Below are 15,457 nucleotides of genomic sequence, written 5' to 3'. Positions count from 1 at the left end.
AATTGTCAAATCGTTGTTGAAAAAATATCAAAGAAAATTACTCCCACGTTATTTTTTATTATAAATGGAATTCGGTTATCTGCGTTTTCTGTGCCTCACAATTCCATGGGTGAATAAATCGGTGTTTCTGTATCATATTCTATAAACAAACTAAATCAAAATCTTCATAATTCGTGGAAAATAAGCAGTTACCATTAATTAGATACCACTATTCCTGATTCCCTAAATAAAATCTAAAAAGCAGTTGACACAGTACAAAAAAAAGAAAGATAAATAAATAAAATAAAATTTTGGCTGACTAGAGCTCAGAACCTCTATCATTTCGGAAATACATATAACGTACGCATTATTACTGCGTCACGGTAAATCAGTAAAAAAAAAAGAAGAAAAAAGAAGGGGAAAAAAAAGGACAAAAGAAGAAACAGCAGAAATAGCCACTTATAATTAATTATAAGAATTTCAAAACTAATTTAAATCAGGCTTATGTGTCAGAATTTGATGTAACAAAAATATTACAATAAAAAAAATTCGATATTTTTGAAAAATTATTTTTATGAGGATTAATTAATAATTATAAAGTTTAGAAAAAAGAACTTTCTTCACTTCATACTAGTTCACAAAATGATGGCAATTTTAAAATTCAATAATTACTCTTATTGTATAGCAATAAAATAATATACAACTAATACTTTTTCAACTAGTTATACTTAATATAGTGTATTAAACTGAAATACTTTATCACTTTTGTTAATATTTTAAATGTTTCAAAATATAATTCCCACGAGAAACAACTGCTAATTAATACATTATTTATAACAGTATTATTACATATTATATTTACATTCAGGTGGAATGGCCCGTACCGAATCGGGCGTTATGTTTGTATAAAAGTTAAAAAGGTACTTTTTTTCCGTATTTTTTCCTGTCCTTTTTCTTCGGTGCATTTTGTCCGTGAATTTCAGCGTCACGATCCCGAATTTTTTTTTTTTTTCTCGGTTGTCACACATTTTTTTTTACCCAACAACTATGAAATCATTTATTCAAAGTAAATAGCATATTCAGATGCAGTGCTTCAAATCCTATAAATTAGGTTTAGGCAAAGCCTATAAATGAAGATTTTTTTACAGTTTGCTGCCATTTAAAAGGAATACCAAGTGGATTATGCGACTACACATAATTAAGAGCCAACTGTAATTTATTTAAAATATTGGGAGTATTCATGTAGGCTTATTATTTTTATCTGCTAAAGTGATAAGTGTAAAGTACAAAATTTCTATGAATAGACGATAAGTATAAAAACAAAATTGTTATCACATTACCTTCAATAACTGTAAATTGATAAGATTTTTGCAACGACAGTTATAACTCCTCGGTAGTATAGTGGTCAGTATCCCCGCCTGTCACGCGGGAGACCGGGGTTCGATTCCCCGCCGGGGAGGAGCATCATTTTTTCTGACTCGTATACAATTTTTTTTTACTCGTATTCAATTTTTGATGTTCAATTTTCGCTTTTCAAACATAATTCAATAATTAACTTATTTTATTTTATATATTGTTTCTTCGCACATAAAGATGGTGTTAAGAGAAATAATTAACCACTTTTTACAGTATCAAAGTTTTAGAAACATAATTAACTTATTTTATCTTATATATTGTTTTTTTTTTATTGGTTCAAAATCTNTTAAAATTCAATAATTACTCTTATTGTATAGCAATAAAATAATATACAACTAATACTTTTTCAACTAGTTATACTTAATATAGTGTATTAAACTGAAATACTTTATCACTTTTGTTAATATTTTAAATGTTTCAAAATATAATTTCCCGAGAAACAACTGCTAATTGATATATTATTTATAACAGTATTATTACATATTATATTTGCATTCAGGTGGAATGGCCCGTACCGAATCGGACGTTATGTTTGTATAATAGATAAATAGATAGATAGATAGAATAGATAAAGAGATTCTTTTTTTCGGTATCTTTTCCTGTGCTTTTTTTCCGGTGCATTTTGTCCGTGAATTTCCGGGTCACGAGCCCGCAATTTTTTTCCCCGGTTGCCGCAATTTTTTTTCCGGTTTACGCAACAACTATGAAATCATTCATTCAAAGTAAATAGCATACTCAAATGCAGTGCGTCAAAAGCTATAAATTAGGTTTTGATTAAAATTAAGTTTTTTTATAGTGAGTGCCATTTATTTATTTACAATATTGGGAGTTGCAATTCTTGTAGGCTTATTATTTTTATCTGCTAAAGTGATAAGTGTGATGTACAAAATTTCAATGAATGGATGATAAGTATAAAAGCAAAATTGTTATCTCATTACCTTCAATAATCGTAAATTGATAAGATTTTTGCAACGGCAGTAATAACTCCTCGGTAGTATAGTGGTCAGTATCCCCGCCTGTCACGCGGGAGACCGGGGTTCGATTCCCCGCCGGGGAGGAGCAACATTTTTTCTGACTCGTATTCAATTTTCGTTTTTCAGACATAATTCAATAATTAACTTATTTTATTTATATATTAGTTCAAAATCTATTATATTTTCAAAAAATTAACGTTATCGCACATATAGATGGTGTTAAGAGAAATAATTAACTACTTCTTATAGTATCAAAATCTTAGAAACATAATTAACTTATTTTATCTTATATATTGTTTTTCTTTATTGGTTCAAAATCTATATTTTCAAAAAATTAACGTTATCGCACATATAGATGGTGTTAAAAGAAATAATTAACCACTTTTTATAGTATTAAAGTTTTAGAAACATGATTAAAAATATTTCTTTGCATTACAAAAATATAGTTCAATGGTACGAATCGAATTTTTTTTTCTACCTTTTTGTTTAAGGCTGATTTCCGGAAGCTTTGTTGTGACACAAAAGCGAATAATATGCTGTTTTTATGACTGTTGTAACTTTGGAATAATTCAAATTCCCAAACATCTAGTTTAAGGCACCCAGCTTGTGTGCCTTGAACTCAAAACAACAAACCTATAATTTTAAACTAAATCTAATATCTTTTCGAAAAGAAATATATGGCAAATAACTTAAATATTACTTTATTCATTTTTTTAAAAAGAAAATAAACTATTTTTTTTACATAAAAATTAACAATTTAGAGAGATTCTTCTAAGATAAAATTAATTAAAATAAATAAATAATTCTAATTTTTTGCATATTTTTGTGAACTTAAACAGTGAAGCGTTGGATTAAATTTCGAAGTATTAAAGCAAATAAAAATTATGATCACACATATTTTTCATTTGCACGAAATTGTAAATTTTTTTCCATGACTCCATTTTGAACCATTTTCATTATTAACAACTTCGTTAGTTATGAACCGGATTCGGCAAGATGCAAAGTTAACATTAGAATAGCAACGAAAATCTGTTACTAACTCACAATGGCTATAAATGGCTTATTATTTGCTAAAAGTCTTATTTCACTAGACGGTACACGATAGTTTTTTTTAAAAAAAACTTGTATTTTAATTGTTTCATTTTAATTTTGAAAACGGCGAAGAGCATCAAAATGGTGAGAAGCCACAGCCTTTTGTAAATTTGATTTTTAAACTTTTTTTCTAATGTTTTAAAATTTACTCCACTGTTGGGCTAATAAAAATTCAGAATTATTAATTGGTTTTAATCCAAGAAGAAAAAGTTGACCAAATTGTCAATTTTTTTAAAAATAATGTAATAACTTTTAAAATAATAGCTAATTGTCCGTCCTAATTCCCAGATAATTCTTTACGGCAAAATGAAATACATAGTTTAAAATTATAGCTTTGCCCAGAGAGTAAGATATTTAAAGTGTGACTTTTTTCATACGAAAAAAGGAAGAAAAAAATTGTAAAGTTCTTAAAAATAAAACAAGTTTACGTGAACCACTCTACATATACTATTTTGCCGTATGGAATTATCTATGCTTTTGAAAAAAATAAGCAATTTAAATGTATTATAAATATTAAAATATCAAATTTTTTTTTAAAAAAATCACTAATTTGGTAAATTTTTCAACCTATATAAAAATTATTAAAATCAATAAACAACTCCCCTAAAAAAAATAATAAAACTGAATGAGCTCAGCTTATGGAGAGTTCGAGTAACATTTCAAACATCAAAAATTAGCATTAAACTGTGTTGTCATTTACATGCATATTTATTTATTCACTTTCAATATTTGTTCTCTAGCACACTTAGGATTTTTATAAAATTAAATTTATCTCAATCAAAGTTTTTTGTGACCTTATTTAACAGTTGAAGTAACACCAAATTGGGTAAAAAGGCGAAGGGCGATATGGGAAAAAAGATTTATTGAAAAATTCTTTTAATTCCAAAACACGTTATTAATTCCGAATCAGTATTTAAGAAGAGAAGTTTGGAATAGTAAGAAATTTATAATAGTAACTGGTTTGTAACTTTAATACCACTATTAAAAATTTTAATCTAGTGTCAGATACAGTATTGCTGTATTTTTAAGTTCTTAATATTCTTAAGTTCTTAAGTATAACTTTTATTCAAACGTTAATTCATGTTTATGATACTCTTCTCTATTCCTATCTATTTGAATGCTTCATTTTTAAAATTCGTTTTCAGCTATGCACCAGCACCACATTTGTTCCTATTGATGAGTTTTAGAACAAAATTATTTTAATACAGTTTTTGTTTCGTGTATCATCCATAGTACCATTTACAAAATTTGAGGCCATTTCAACTGTTAGATTGTTCTAAAGGTGCTTCCGAGTAATCTCAGTTTAACAACAAATTCTATACACATTTTTTGAAACTTACACATTTTTAATTCTTGAACAAATACTATCTACAACACCTGATGGCTTTATATTATATACAATGATTATATTTGGTCAAGAAAACTGTCTGGAATCTTTTTAATGTTTTATGGAAAACAAACTTAGTTTAGATTCTTCAAACTCTTCAACGAAATGCTAGAATGGCTTACTTTTGAGTACAACTTATATGTCAAAAGTAAATAAAAACATTTTTAACAGCTTCTTAAAAGTTAGGTAAAGTTCTTATAGATTAAAGCTGCCTTATGACTTACATAACTCATAGGGTTTAAAAATTGTCTATCGTCCAAGCGACGTTGTGTTTTTTTATGAATGGAAACAATCCCTCTATCGATTTTACTGTTTTGATGGAGTTTGTTCTATTGAAGGAGAACGTTCTTTTTGTACCAAAGCCAAATTTGGTGACTCTCGGGAAGAGTTTTCTGGAATTACTTGTTTCAGACTATTTGTATGATTGGTATTTGGCGATGAAATCGTGTGGTGGGGTGATTGGTACAATGAATTTTGGTTAAGAACCGGTGGCTGATACAAAGTTAAATTTGTTGCCGAATCATAAAGCATGTTTTGTCTGCTGTTGCTGTAGCCATATGACAAATCATATAGGTATTGCTGAAGTTTCATACGGAACAGGAGTTTTTGTTGTGGAGCCAATCTTTTCACATGGGGCAACAAAGAATTGAAAAATCCCACATCTTCATCAAAACTTCCTATGCAAGGCGATTCCTTGTGACGCTTCTTCCTTGGATGAAATTTAGAGGACATCTTCCGCTTGTGATGTCCAGCTGGAGAGGACATTCCATAGGTGTCCAGGGACAGAGCAGGACTAGGACTTGGTGATGGAGAGGAGTCTATACTGGATCCTGCCGGAGATGGTGTTGGAATGTCCATCCCTTCAGCCACATCTGTATTGTCCACTCGACTTCTTGAATCTAAATCGAAGTCGTCGTTGTCTTCGATTTTGATTGGCAGCAAATCATCACTTGGCCTTTTATTTGAGAACTGGTCTCTCAGGAACATTAGTTGCTGAAAGAATGGCCATTCAGAATGGAGTGATTCCAAAGTACAGTCGGCTTTTAAGGCTTTCGTCATCTGTTTCCCGAATTCTTGTCTCAAGTTCTTCCATGTTTTTCTAGCTCGAGAATCTAGGGGAAAAATATTCAACATTAATATAGCCTCAATGGTATACTTTTCATATATTAAAGATGAATTAATTTGATGATTAATTAAATAATAGAAGCTTATATCTATAGTAAAATAAATCTGCTATGTACTACATCAAAAAAAGCAATAGGTTTTCGAGAACACTATGCGACAAAACTGGCAACAACTGGATGACAGGTATTGAGCGTTGCTGTAGAGAAATTTTTCTTACAAATTCTTGTTCTTTGAAAATTTTCACTTTCTTCTTCATTGTTTTTAATTTTATATTATAACCATCATTGGACAACCAACCGAATTTTTGGTTTGCGACTACCAATGTTCAACTCCGTAGCCTTGTAATTTTGAACTCCAGAAGACAAGGGAATTTCTTGATGAAGTATAGGGAGAAATGTGCCTTCGTGGTGAACTTTTTGATGGAACAAACCCGCATTTGCTTTACACGGAGAGAAAAGCCACGAAAACCTCCCACGGTTAGTCTGACAGAAAGGGGACTCTAACCCGTGCGAGTCGGGTGCGGAATTTGTATCGACCTGTCATCGCGGGGATTCGAGCCCGGTTCTCCTCTTGGGAAGGCGAAAGCTCTGTCCCCTGGGAAACCACGACTCTTTCTTGTTCATTAAATCAGTTAAAAGAAGTACCATGAAATTTAAATAAATCAAAACAGTTGTGACAGCGAAAATAATCACGAATTTTCTTCACCTGCCTGTTTAGATTAGAGGTAAAATATGCTTCTGATCTGACATATATATATACAAAGAAACTTTATTATTAAGCTGTTTAAGACTATCTATCGATATATCTTCCAACACTCTTTGCATAATTGTATGCGAAGCGTATGAAATTCCACAATTTTTTCAATCTTTACTATGAAATTAAATTAATAAATAACACACGGATAGAACAAATTTTGCTTATGGTCATTAGATAATAATTTTAATTACACTAATTACATCTTTTTTTCTTTTTTTTTTCCTTCGAAGAAAAAAAATTAGCTATTGATTTTGATCATAGAACATACTATTATGCATAATTGTTTTTTTTCTTCTTTGAAATTCACGCCAAAAAAAAGGGAAGGGAAAACGTTAATACATGTATGAAAGAGAAAGTAATATTCGGAATTTTTTTCTAGAAGCATTTTATTTTGTTTTTAAACTTAAAAAGAAATTTTTTTTTCTTTGTCTGGACGAAAAATTTATTTTTTATTAGCTAAACTATTTTAATTTTGAATCCTCGAAACTAAAAAAATTCTTCAAAATATTCCAAAAGCAAAATAATCTAAAATAATCTATTTATTGTAAAGCTTCAATATTTTGTAGAAAATGAAAACGTAAAGTATCGCATAATTTTTTCAAAATTTCTTCAATTCTTATCAAGATGTTTATTTTTGCCATAATTCAATGATTTTGCCTTGATTGAATAATGAGTGAAATAAATTAAAACGGTTAATCTTTAGTGAAAAAATGCTAAAAGTTTATTTATAAAAATAGCTTTATTTAATTTCATAATAAAATTTTGGAAGAACTAATTTAAATGTAATAATTTTTTATTCGAAATGCGTATAATTTTTTTTTAAATAGAATTCATTAATTTCAAAACCATTACTTTTAAAATACATTTCAAAGATCGATTTTTTAATTAGGAGAATCGAACAAAGAGTCCTTGTACGAGAACTCTAACAATAAAATATAAATAAATTATGCATCGATAATTCAAAAAAAAAAAAAAANCAAAAAAAAAAAAAAACAATTAGAAATTGTATTTAATTAAAATTATGCATTTTGTATACATTTGCTATTAGCGTTCAGATAACTTTTCGAAACAATCACCGTAAATGTCTTCCTTAATATCATTATAAAAGGAGCAAAAGTAGTTCATGTACTATGGACGTTCTTCATAAGATGATTCGGGAAAAAAAAATGCATTTTTTTTTCTTTTTTTAAAATACCTCAAATATGCTAATAATAAATTTCACCTCAAATATTTTAATTAATTAGAACAGACAATATTTAAAGTTACGAAATCAGACACAAAAACTGACTTCCTTTAAATAAATGTACCTTTTTTTCGACGAATTCTGATTTTTTAATCTCAAAATAGCCGCTGACTGGGAAATATGGTCCCCATAGTTTGTTCAGGAGAGTAATCCAAAGTTTGGACTTCTTAATGTTAATTTTATTTTTTGCATATTTCACCATATCTCGAGAACTTTTTAAGGGAATTTAAACATTTTCGCACACAATTATAAAATTCATTTATCCAAAGATAATTCCTTGCAAAAAATAAATTTCAGTAAATATTTATTTATTTTTTTTAATTATTTTATTTATAAATAGTAAAAAAATATTTAACTTGTAAGCTATAAAATTTTTTACCGAATTCTAAAGTATGTAATTTTTCATGTCGAAATACAAAATTTGGGCGAAATCGGCTGAATAGATCCTGAGAAATCAAATTTGAAAAAGTCGTAAATTTTAAATTCAATTTAGTAGTAGTATTAAGAGAGCAATTTAAATTTTCGCTGCTTTGCAAAAGCATTAGTATTATTACTGTTTTTTTTTTTTTTAATCTTCTTAGGCTAAAATAGTTAATATTATTTTAGGCAATCAAGTTTTTATCTCGAAGAATTGTAAGATTTATTTTATTTTACTGACTGATTGAATGATAAACTCAAATACTGCATTAAACAGCTTTGAGAAAAACCCCTTTTAAAAAAAAAAATCGTAATAATATCTGGAATTTGTTGGGTATTGGTTTCGTTTTGTATTTTTTTAATATGGTAAAATTACCAAATTGTACAGATCTCATCATACAAAAATCTTTTTGCTACTGCATAATGAAGTAAAATGCATAAATAATTTTTTTAAAAATGATTTCGTTATTATAAAAAGTATTTCTATCTCACCACTGTTGTTGTTCTTCTCTTATAAGATGGCAAGAAAGTATTTATTTCTTTTTTCACGTTGGCGTCAAAAAACTAAAATATCAAGTGATTGAGAAGTCATAACTATGAACGAAAAGGCATTTTTACAAATTCCTGAATGAAAATTCGTTTCTTTGAAATTCTCACGTGAACAACGAAAAAAAAACAGTACTTTATACTAACAGTAACTGTGTACTAAGAGTACGAAAATAACAGTAATTATCAATTGACGCAAGTTCAATAATAGTTTAAAGCTATATTTAATCTAATTACCTTGGCAGAGTGTCAGCAATGCTTTATTTTTTTTCTTCTTATCTCTTCTTTTGGTTTTTATTTATGTTGTGAATTAAGTACAAACCACATTAGAATAACTGTGTTATGAGTAAAGCCCGGAATTTCAGGCAATAAAAAATGCAAAAATAGGCAGGCAAAAAGGCATTTAAAAAGCTTGAAATAGGCACTTAAAAAAGGCACTTAAAAGTGGAGCAAAATGGTAGTTGGTAATGCCTAAAAGCNATTAATTATTTAAAAAATTAATTAATTTAAATATTAAGTATAATTTATAGGATATATACTTTCTTTATAATGCCATTACATATTTCTATTAATATAAAAAGTTTCAGAGCTTTTTATTCACTTTACTTTTTTGGGATTTTATGAACTGAAAAATGACAGTTTTCGTGAGAATGACCCATATACAAAAAAAAAAAAAACTTTATTATTAAATTTTGTTAAGGCTATATATCGATATATTTTCCAACACCCTCTACTAAATAGTATACAAAGCGTATGGAATTCCACAATTTTTTAAATTTTTACTATGAAATGAAATTAATAAATAACACACTGGTTGAACAAATTTTGTTTATGGTCATTAGATAATAATTACAATTACAATAATTAAATCTTTTCTTTTTTTTCTTTAGAAGAAAAAATTAGTGATAGAATTTGATCATAGAACGTACTATTATGTATTATTGTTTTTTTTTTTTGAAATTCACGCCAAAAAAAGGGAAGGGAAAACGTTAATACATGTATGAAAGAGAAAGTAATATTCGGAATTTTCTTTATAGAAGCATTTTATTTTGTTTTTAAACTTTAAAAAATTTTTTTTTCCTTATCTGGACAAAAAAAAATTTTTTATTGAGCTAAACTAATTTAATTTTGAATCCTCAAAACTAAAAAAATTCTTCAAAATATTCTAAAAGCAAAATAATCTAAAATATTCTATTTATGTTTTGTAAAGATAAAAATATGAAGAAAAAAAATGAAAACTTAAAATATTGCATAATTTTTTTCAAAATTTCTTCAATTCTAATCAAGATGTTTATTTTGCCAGGATTCAATGATTTTGCCTTGATTGAATGTAAAGCGAAATAAATTAAAACGATTAGTCTTTGGTGGAAAAATGCTAAACATTTATTTATAAAAATAGTTTTATTTAAATTCATAATAAAATTTTGGAAGAATTAATTTAAATGTAAAAATTTTTTATTCGAAACGCGCATTAGTTTTTTCAAATATAGTATTCGTTAAATTCGAAAACTAATACTTTTAAAATAAATTTCAAAGACCGACTGTTTCAATTAGGAGAATCAAACAAAGAATTTCTTGTACGAGAACTCTAACAATAAAATATAAATAAATTATTGATCTAAAATTAAAAAAAAAAATGTTAAACATTGTATTTTAATAAAATTATGCATTTTGTATGCATTTGCTATTAGCGTTCTGAAAACTATTCTAAATTAATCGAAATAATTACCGTAAATGTGTTTTCTTCCTTAATATCATTATAAAAGGAGTAAAAGTAGTTCATGCACTATTCACGTTCTTCCTAAGATGATTCGAAAAAAAAATGTTTTTTATTTTTTTAAATACTTCAAATATGCTACTAATAAATTAGAGCAGAATTTAAAGTTACGAAATCAGACACAAAAACTGACCTTCTTTGAATAATTATACATTTTTTAGAATAAATATACCTTTTGCATGTAAAAAGAGTTTCAGCATGCATGCAAACATTGATTAAAAATATCTAATTAACGAATGAAGCGATTTCGAAGTAATCCTAAAGGATCTACGAAAGCAATTCTAAGTAGTGGCGAGCGCAGCGAGCAGGTCCTCTGGTTTTTCATAATAGGTATAATACTTATGTATTTTCTTCATTCCCCCCCTCCTTTTTGTGCACTTTAAATCATTTCACAAACGTTTATCTGCAGTGTAAACACAAAAACCTGTTTCCGTTTCAACCAAAGCTACTACTATACATTTAAATTTAGAAAATAAATAAATTAAAAGTTCAAAAATATTAGAAGATTATTTTTAATATACATGTCGAATAAAGTTTTCAATCAAAGAATCACTTGATTCATTATCTTGTTGCTCATTTACTTTAAATATATGTTATAATACAAATTATTTGGTGAGAACTTAAAAATCAAAAACTTAAGTCAAAACGTATCTTTCAATGAATGTGGCCACTAGATTTTAAGATGGATAGAAGTTAATTTAAATTCAAAACAAATTACTCATTCTATTGTTTTTTTAAGTATGTTTTCAAGCCAGAAAATAAAATCCTGCTACCTTCTATTCCTTCTTTTTTGAAAAAAAAAAGAAAAGAAAAATGGTTGAAAAAAATTTTATACTCTATTTTTTATCACGTTTTGTCATAATTAGTATGAAATTCATCTATATAAGGTACTAAAACATCGATATTTAAAAATTGTTTAAATCGTTTCAATATATATACCTTAATATTCTCATCCTCTTTTTGGCTTCAAGTTATGCATAAATTAACATTTTTGATTTCTCCCCTTCATTAAACCACTATAATTCTCTCAACTTTTTGGCAGATTAATTATAATTATTAATGTTTCCCTTTCTCCCTGAAACAATAGTGGGGAAAACTTACGCTACTTTCCCTAAGATTAAAACTCAAGCACACATTTAAAGGAGCGCGATTTGGGCTCCGCTAACAGTTGAAAATGATTTAAATAGACTATGTGAAGCTCTGTCATCTCTTTTATCTTCTTAAGCTTTGTTACCTTCTTAAGCTTAAATATGAAGTTCTAAAACTTAATATAAGTTCACATTTTTATTAAAGTCTCGAACTATCGATTATTATATACAATAGAAAAGTAAAAAGTGTAAAAAATTCTCTTATCTGTAAAAACTCTTTTTTCAGGTTCGTTTTTTCCCCCAATTCCTCTCTCTCATTTTTTTTTTAAATAATTCCCTTTTCCGAGATTCAAGACATAAAACTGGATGAAAAACGGCATATTATGCAAAATTTCCGATTTTTTTTTACGTTCATATTTCTATATTGTTTATATTTTTTGTTCTCTATCATAAAAATCAAAGCTGCAGTTTTTTTTTTAAATCACTTTACGCGAATACACAATACATAAAAATATTATGATAGATATCTTTGAAACATCGTATGTAGCTTTTGTATACTCTGTTAGCTATGTTTTGAACTAAAAGCTGGGATCTACGTCTGAGTTAATTATTTTTATGATGCTGTAAATATATACGTTTAAAATTTTTCTTTTAAAAAATCAATATTAAGCAATATTTTATTTTATATTTGAAACTTTTAAATAATTCAAGTCAAAGCGCAGGTAACCGCATAAGATCAGAAAAAAATATTATTGATATTTATGCATTGCAGTTTGCCGTTAAGCTATTAGCGTGGCATGAATTGTTTTTAATTTTTATGCTCAAATTTGCCCTCATTTAAAAATAAAAAAAAATTATAACTTTTTAAAGTTTCTTCAGATTTATAATTTTAGAACACCTGTTTACTAAAAGAAAAATTTAAATCTTAATTAAGATTGTTTTTAAAAAACTGCATCGAAACCAGTCTAATATCTCAAAAAGTTTCGGAATATTTCTTTTTTTTTTTTCTTTTATAAAATACTGTTTGTTTGTTTTTCTTTACAATTTTAATTAATTCCTGCTATTGTTAATAAATTCTGTAAAAACTCTTCTCGATCATTTTTTTCAAAATTTTAACAAGCATAATTAATTTATTTTTCAGAATAAATAAATAGCAAAATCACTTAACAACTCAATCCCAAAAAGAAAGTTTCATTTTTCCCAGTTGCTTTTTTTCAGTTATATTTCGGTTTTACTTTATACTCGATAGAGAGGTCCTTTCCAATCGAGAAATAATTATTTTGATTATTCTGACAGAAATAATTATTTTCAAATACATTGATTCCATTTATTTCAAGATTATCATTCATTTAACGATTTTTATTCATTTAGAGATTTACACGATTCTAAATGCATGGAAGCTTTAAATGCATACATCAAAATGAAACTCTAAGAGCAAACAAATCAGATTTCAGCTCTAATTCTTAGCATTAACTACTGATTTAAAATGATAAATTTATATTTTGAATCTCTAAAAATAATCAATAAAATAATTACGCACTGTTCATTTAAATTGAAATGAGATGCGACAGATAAAAATAAAAAGTTTAATTTTACTTAGAAATAACTTTTAAAAAATAAAGATATTAAATTAAACCTTTTATTTCTTATTGTTAGAAATATTCGCGGAAGGAATTTGAAATTAAATTTTAAACATAAATTTAATTTAAAATACAGAAATTAATTTTGCGTTTGCTTATCTTTATTTTACATTAATAACTTAAATAATTAATAACTTAATATTACTGAATATTTAATAATTAAAACTTATTTATAATGTAAAATTGTACATCTATTTTGATTATGGGTTATATGTAATATCTCAATAACTTAATCGAAATTATTATAATACTAATTATTAATTAATAAATTGAAGTTTAGTTTATAATTGAAATGAACTTCATTAATCAAAGTTTGTTAATAAAATAAATTGCTTACGTATTGCTTGAGTATACGTATTCTATAAGGTAATTAATTAAAGCTTATTGAAAGAATTTCTATTATATATTAATTCAATTATTAATATATAATATTAATCTAATATTATTATATATTATTTAATTGAATAGCTTTTTTTAATTATGAGTTTCCGTAATTTTTTTTCAGACTTACTACATTTATATCTATTATTATATATTAATAATTACCTGTTATACCCACGTCTTGAGATATTTTCTTCCATTGCTTCTCCAAATGGTACCTATTATGGTGATTTCTATGTCCTTTATCCCATATAGCGGGTACCTTTTTCACTTCTTCGATTAAGATCTCCTTAACTTTTTCTACTGATCCCATATTGACGAGAACTTTAAATCACAGTTTGAAAAATGCGGCACGCTGTCACAAAATGGCGCAGTTCTTTAGCTACAAGAAAACCCCACGCCGGCTATTCTGAAGGAAAGGTCACAGTTGCCAGATATCGATGGAAACCTCTACCGCGATCTGCACTTCGACCTGTATGGATAGGTGGCGCTCCTGTAACTTCGATCGATACTGGCCGCGTCATCTACCGCGGTCTTCGGTATATAATATTATTCGCTAACATAGTTCCGTTCATTCTAAAATGTTGGGTTTCCATTTTCGTTTCCAAGCCTATTCGAGCTCGTAAAAGGATGGAGGAGGAAAAAAGGATAGAGAAAATGAACTAATAAAAAAAGGAGCTGTAGGGGGAAATGGAAGACAGGGGACTTAATGTTGGATATCGTTTTATTAGAAAGTCGTCTGAAATTTGAAATGATTTGTTTATTCGCAGACAAATAATTCTTTACATGGAATCAAAGAACTTATGATCTAGATTTATCGTATGGAATTATTAGTCGAATTATTAGCAAATAAATAAATAGAAAACATTTTTATTTATTGAATTGTAGAGTTAAAAAAATCTAATTTTAAAGCTTTATTTTAAATTATTGATGACGTATTAAAATATTTTTGAAAGAATCTAGTAAATACTAGTAAGAATCTGAAATGACAAGAAGAATTTTAATATTGTGAAACTTGTGAAACTGCGTGACTTAATAATTTAATAATTGCGTGAATGAATAATTTTTGTCGTCTCCCTCCTTAATGTTTTCTGATGTTTAATTTTAAAAATAATAAACAGGGTTATTAAAATTTGAATAAGTATATAATGAAAACGAGGTTTTGACTATATTTTGTAGTTATATCCAAGATATTTTTAAAGTTAAATTTCATGAATCAAAGAGCAATTAATTACCGTTAACTGACCACGTACCATCGATTAAGCGAGTTAACTCCTATAACCGCTGCAGGTTTTAAAAAACAAGATAAAGATGAGGTTTTTTGGGCGATAAAAATGCAATTACATTCTGAATAAATTTTTCGTATCGTATTAAAAAAAAAATAAAAACTGATTTTTTTTATTTAAAAAATATCAATGTAGCTGCAAGGAAAATTAAAATCGATTTTGAGAATCTATTTTGGACTGTTTATTAAAAATTTAATTCAATTCAGTTAAAGCGTTACTATGAACGATGAAAAGCTAAATGGGAAAATAATGAATTCCACTTGTTTTTGTTAAAATATTACGGATTATTCTTACATTATATATGATGATAAAAATGCTGCAATAATCCAATATTTGAACCGGTACAATTT

General features: G+C 27.1%; 1 protein-coding gene and 2 non-coding genes across 3 annotated transcripts; 2 read left to right on the top strand and 1 right to left on the bottom strand.

Moving 5' to 3' along the window:
* The first annotated feature begins 1,366 nt into the window (after positions 1–1,366).
* Positions 1,367–1,438, top strand: TRNAD-GUC (transfer RNA aspartic acid (anticodon GUC)). Its single transcript has one exon. It is a non-coding gene; the product is annotated as a tRNA-Asp (tRNA).
* A 942-nt stretch (positions 1,439–2,380) lies between these two features.
* Positions 2,381–2,452, top strand: TRNAD-GUC (transfer RNA aspartic acid (anticodon GUC)). The gene has a single exon. It is a non-coding gene; the product is annotated as a tRNA-Asp (tRNA).
* Positions 2,453–4,786: 2,334 nt separating this feature from the next.
* Positions 4,787–14,427, bottom strand: LOC107440066 (uncharacterized). Its single transcript, XM_043047394.2, has 2 exons — positions 13,987–14,427; positions 4,787–5,960 (listed from the first exon to the last, which is right to left on the bottom strand). The coding sequence occupies exons 1-2, from the start codon at positions 14,132–14,134 to the stop codon at positions 5,155–5,157; spliced, it is 954 nt and encodes a 317-aa protein (XP_042903328.1). The 5' UTR covers positions 14,135–14,427; the 3' UTR covers positions 4,787–5,154.
* Positions 14,428–15,457: the final 1,030 nt, after the last annotated feature.

This window comes from Parasteatoda tepidariorum, chromosome 2 (assembly GCF_043381705.1).
Source record: "Parasteatoda tepidariorum isolate YZ-2023 chromosome 2, CAS_Ptep_4.0, whole genome shotgun sequence".
In the NCBI taxonomy this organism is placed as follows: domain Eukaryota; kingdom Metazoa; phylum Arthropoda; class Arachnida; order Araneae; family Theridiidae; genus Parasteatoda; species Parasteatoda tepidariorum.
Note: the sequence above shows the minus strand (reverse complement) of the source record. Positions and strands in the feature narration are given on the sequence as shown.